Source organism: Rana temporaria, chromosome 4 (genome assembly GCF_905171775.1).
Source record: "Rana temporaria chromosome 4, aRanTem1.1, whole genome shotgun sequence".
Classification (NCBI taxonomy): Eukaryota; Metazoa; Chordata; class Amphibia; order Anura; family Ranidae; genus Rana; species Rana temporaria.
In genome coordinates this window covers 11,276,341-11,282,125 of record NC_053492.1, presented here as the reverse complement: position 1 = coordinate 11,282,125, position 5,785 = coordinate 11,276,341, and the positions used below count along the sequence as shown (strand labels likewise).

Below are 5,785 nucleotides of genomic sequence, written 5' to 3'. Positions count from 1 at the left end.
GTGTGTATAACTGCCCGGTATGGAAGAGGTTAAACAATACGGGCGATAAGGGAGATCCCTGAGGGACTCCGCATGACACCGTACGTTTTTCAGAAGTGAAAGACCCCAGTTTCACTATTTGTGATCGGTTTTCCAAGAAGGAGGAGAACCAGGGTAAAACACCTTCAGCGACTCCGGCTACTTCAGTTAGCCTAGCCAGTAGTAGTCCGTGGTCTACAGTGTCAAAAGCCGCGCTTAGGTCCAGCAGTATCAGGAGACAAGATTCTCCTTCGTCTGCGACCTCTAGAGCGTCATCCCATTATGGAGACCCTTAGCCTAAAAACATGGTATGGGAGAGAGAAAGAGAACCAGGAAGAGCATGCATGGGGTCCATGCAAGGTGCTCGGTGGGGCCCCATACTGTCACTGGGAGTGAGCTGACAGAAGTACATTGCATGAGTGGAGAGGACATGGGCTCAGCAGAGTTCCTCCTAAATGCAACAGTTACAGTATAGTGACATGGGATGCAGCACGTCACAGAGGAACTCAGTACAGTTTATTCTGCACACTGTGCATGGCTCATCTCTAAGTCAGCGGCTGCCTTAAGGTTGATTTTATCTGAACGCGGCCTCCACCCAGTCCCGGGCATTGGTGAGTACGTGCACACACAGAATGTACCCTTGTGCAGGGCAAGTGACCCCCTCCTACTGCCTGGCGTAGCCCAGAAACCCTGTAGGCCTAAAGCCAGTGAAAGTGGAGCCAGCCCACATATTGGCCTGAACTGATTTGAAAAATTCTGCTCCTATTGACTTTAATGGGGTTCAGATTGAAATTCTGAACTTAAGAGCAGTTCGGTGAACCTCCCAGGAGCTGAAGCCAGAAATGTTAAACTCATCCCTACACAACTCTGTGAGATCTTTGATGTCTAACAAGATGAGTTTTCCGTGAAAAACATTTCCCACACTCAGGGCAAGAGTACGGCTTTTCCCCAGTGTGAGATCTCAGGTGTCTAACAAGGTGTTGTTTTCGTGCATAACATTTCTCGCACTCAGGGCAGGAATATGGCTTCTCTCCTGTGTGAGATCTCACATGTAGAACAAGGTGTATTTTCTGTGAATAGCGATTCCCACACTCAGGGCAAGAATACGGCTTCTCCCTTGTGTGACATCTCTGATGTCTAACAAGGTTTGAATTCCATGTAAAACATTTCCCGCAGTCAGGGCAAGAATGTGGCTTCTCCCCTGTATGTAATCCCTGGTGTCTAACAAGGCTTTTATTCTGTAAAATAAATTTTGTGCACTCAGGGAAGGAATCCGGCTTCTCCCCTGTGTGAGATCTCTGATGTCTAAATAGATTTGATAACTGTATAAAACATTTCCCACATTCAGGGCAAGGATACGGCTTCTCCCCTGTGTGAGATCTTAGATGTCTATCAAGAATTGATTTCCGTGTAAAACATTTCCCGCACTCAAAGCAAGAATTTGGCCTCTCGCCCATGTGAGCTCTGAAATGTATGATGAGTTCTGATTTAAGAAGGAAACATTCCCCGCACTCAGAACAGGAATGAACCTTCTCACCCATGTGAGATCTCTGATGTATAGTAAGGCTTAATTCAGAGCTAAAACATTCCCCACATTCCGGACAGGAAAACTTCTCCTCCCCCTGAATTCCGACACCAACACTCAAAGGTTGCTCAGGGTCAGAGGGATTTGATAGTATATATACACTGTGAAGTCCACCGTCTACAGCTGAGCACATTGTCTTGTCTCCTGCACAGTCTCTTGTGATGTCCTCCTCTTTCATTTTAAAACCTGGAGGTAAAGTGAGATGATCCTCCGAAGGTTCCTTAATGGTGTGTCCTGGAAAATATAAAAACATGATCATTATATATGAGAGGGTTCATTCACTTCTATCGAGATTCCATCTGGATCAAATAGATTTTAGTGAGCAGATGTTCTCTGTGGATGTTCCAACCAGCTGTGACTTGTCTTCTTCAGTAAAGGGCCTTTGTTCCTCCCAGATCACTTCTACAATTACACAGCCTTATCAGAAGAGTAGGAACCAATGAGGACTGGGAGGTACATGCTCTTAACACAACCACAAACCTAAGTACTGGTCAAGTGATCTCTGATATTTTAGATGTTTAAGTTCAGACTTGTAGACCCTTTAGCATAGAAGTGACCATAGGCCTTGGCTTCTGGTGATAAGGAATTCTCATCTTCATCCCAAGAGGAGGTCCAGGGTTTGCTTTCTTATCTCCACAAACCACCCCAGGGAATATGTGTGAATCTTCTCCCAGGTGATTACTTCTTATTTACAACCTCCTGTTTTAAAAAAAACTACTGTTTATGCCTCTCTACTGGTTCTTAGGATGACCTTCAGCAGTGACCAGATGATTTATTGATAACCAGACATTGGAAATTCAAAAATGTCCGATATGAAAAAACAAAATGTTGAATCAACAATGTGTTTCAGTTTTTTATGTCACTCCTTAAAGCGGGGGTTCGCCGTATAGCGCCGACTCGCTTTTCGGGTTCTTTCGGCAACTCGTGACGCTCCTTATGCGACGGGGGGAGGTTGTTTTTGTCATCACGTCAATCACCTGCTGGATAGGAACGCCCACTCCCGCGGGAGTCCCGACCCGGAAGCCAGGGAAGAAAATAGCTGCACGAGGTATGTACAGCAAAAAAAAAAAAACGGCATACTGTGAATGTAGAGCAGGGATCCTCAAACTACGGCCCTCCAGCTGTTGTAGAACTACACATCCCATGAGGCATTGCAAGACACTGACATTCACAGACATGACTAGGCATGATGGGAATTGTAGTTCCTGAACACCTGGAGGGCCGTAGTTTGAAGACCCATGATGTAGAGAGTGAGCTGGATGTAATGTTAGAAAATCGTTTTTAGGGTGAACCCCCGCTTTAAGCTACAAGTCTGCTCGAAGAAGAGGGGCCAAACTGTGTTACTATATCTGTGCTACTGTAACTAGGAAAAAACGCAACTTAATACTGCCAGATGAACCCCAGAATCTACATAAAGAGGGATGAGCACCCAGTGGTTGCTTTTTTGAAAACTGGGCAATGTAAACTAAACCAGATTCCAGGGATCAGAAAGCCAGTGCGAAATTATGCTCATGTGGGTGCGCATTGCCCATTCGCTCATATGTCTACGCAAAAGGGCAATATCAGACGTTCACCACACGCCCGTAGCAATTAGTGTGCACACTTGGCCCAGGGCGGCCTATTCAATCTGATCTGTCACTTTGAGAAGTTACTGGATGGTCTTCAGCTTGTTTCTGAGACCTGATCCCCTGTATTCGTCTACCCTTGTATCACCCGGCTTATCTCTGGACTTTGCCTCAGAACCTGCTTTCTCAGAACCTGCTCATCTGGTTTCCTTTGACCTCGGCCTGATTACTGGACTCTCCTTTAACTGCTGATTCTGAACTGCTTTGCCAGGCTGTTACTGATTTGGGCTTGCTTCTTGGACTTGCTCTTCCTGACGATTCTGTAATGCTTTGCCTGGTTGCCTTACTAATACTAGCATTAATACTTTTACCAAAAATATGTAGAAGAATACATACAAACTGAGGAAATATTTTTGGGGATATTTATTATAGCAAAAAGTTAAAAATATTGTTTTTTTTTTCCAAAATCGTCGCTCTATTTTTGTTTATAGCGCAAAAGATAAAAACCACAGAGGTGATCAAATACCACCAAAAGAAAGCTCTATTTGTGGGGAAAAAAGACGTCAATTTTGTTTGGGAGCCACGCTGCACAACTGCGCAATTGTCAGTTAAAGTGACGCAGTGCCGAATCACAAAAAATGGCCCTGTCATTGGGCAGCCAAATCCTACAGGGCTGAAGTGGTTAATATTGGCTGATAGCACTCATCTGGACCTACTCTGGACCAATCAGTCTGCAGTAACAGAGCAGAGGTAACAGAAGAATAAATTATGGGTCACCTGTGCTGATCTCTGTAGGAGTGTCCTCCTCCACTTTGAATGTCCTCGTCATTCCAGAATCCTCCGTATATTGCTGATCATCCCTCACATACGTCTCTTCTTCTTCATCTTCAACTTTCATGATCATCAGACCTTCACCCTAAACCAACAGAATGGCAGAAAATAACATCTGTAACATAGAAGTATTTATGATGTGAGATCACATAGAAAATATCATCTTGTAGAGTCCACACATCATCTCCACATGTCAGAGCGTTCAATCACTTTATGTTCCCGACCCTCAACTCCACCCACCTGATGATGGTGAGGGATGGTGTGATCTTCCTGTGTGGAATCCCGGGAATACAGAGGACGGGGACATCTCTCTGGTCGGTTTCTGTAGCTGGAAGTCTCCTTCATGGTGTCCTGGTACAGATCCTTGTGTACTTTTAGAGACTCTGACTCCTCCATCACCCCATCCTCATCATCCTCCTCCTCTTTTATCTCTTCTTTAACCTCAACTTTAGAATCTCTCAGGTTTCCACTCTGAATATAGAATAAAAATGACATCAATTGTAACAATGCAGATAATGTACAGATTCTAATGATACTATCAGTGATTGTTCCTCATCTACCTGATGATGGTGAGGGATGGTGTGGCCTTCCTGTGTGGAATCCCGGGAATACAGAGGACGGGGACATCTCTCTGGTGGGTTCTCATTACTGGATCCATCTGTAGGAAACACACACACTGACTGAATACATTGGCCCGGATTCACGTAGAACTTACGCCGACGTATCTAGAGATACGCCGCGTAAGTGTAAATGTGCGCCGTCGTATCTATGCGCCTTACTTTGAAAGCAAGATACGCCTGAAAATAGGCATCATCCGACTGACGTTTCCTACGCCGTCGTATCGTGGGCGCATATTTACGCTGGCCGCAAGGGGCACTCCCATTGATTTACGATTAGAGGGCCAGATTCAGGTACATTGGCGTATCTTTGAGTCGGCGTAGCGCATCTCATATGCGCTACGCCGACGTAACATTGAGAGGCAAGCCGAGTATTCACAAAGCACTCGCTCCCATATTTGCGCCGGCGTAACGTAAGCCCGCCTAATTCAAAGTAGGCAGGTAGTGGGCGTGATGTATTGAAATTAACCGTGACCCCATGTAAATGCATAGCCGATCGAATGGCGCATGCGCGCGCATGCTCAGAATCACGTCGCATAAACTCCCTAAGATACGACGGCTCAATGCGTACGACGTGAACGTAACTTACGCCCAGCCCCATTCACGTAAGACTTACGTAAACAACGTAAAATACGACGGCTGTTCCGACGTTTCCGACGTCCATACCTTAACATGACTTACCCCTGCTTTATGAGGGGTAAACTTACGCCGGACGTACGCCTTACGTAAACGGCGTAGATTACTGCGACGGGCGTAAGTACGTTCGTGAATCGGCGTATTTTGCTCATTTACATATTAAACGCATAAATTAATGGAAGCGCCCCTAGCGGCCAGCGTAAATATGCACCCAAGATACGATGGCGTAGGAGACTTACATTGGTCGTAGGAAGCCAAAATTCAAGCGTATCTTCTACTGTGAATTAGGCGCATAGATACGACGGCGCATCCGTGGACTTACGCGGCGTATCATTAGATACGTCGGCGTAAGTCTTTGTGAATCCGGGCCAGAATATGCAAATGACTGAGATATGCCGATTCACGAACGTACTTGCGCCCGGCGCATTAATATACGTGGTTCACGTAAGTCGTACGTCCGGCGTAAAGTTAAGCCTCATAAAGCAGGTGTAAGTCATGGTAAGGTATTGACCATCGTATTTTACGTTGCTTAC

General features: G+C 45.7%; 1 protein-coding gene across 1 annotated transcript; it reads right to left on the bottom strand.

The window, feature by feature from the left end:
- Window positions 1-254: 254 nt before the first annotated feature.
- LOC120935894 (oocyte zinc finger protein XlCOF6.1-like) lies at window positions 255-3,977 on the bottom strand. The gene is made up of 2 exons (XM_040347927.1): window positions 3,946-3,977; window positions 255-1,837 (listed from the first exon to the last, which is right to left on the bottom strand). Exon 2 carries the CDS (start codon window positions 1,779-1,781, stop codon window positions 876-878), a length of 906 nt encoding a protein of 301 aa, XP_040203861.1. The 5' UTR covers window positions 1,782-1,837; window positions 3,946-3,977; the 3' UTR covers window positions 255-875.
- Window positions 3,978-5,785: the final 1,808 nt, after the last annotated feature.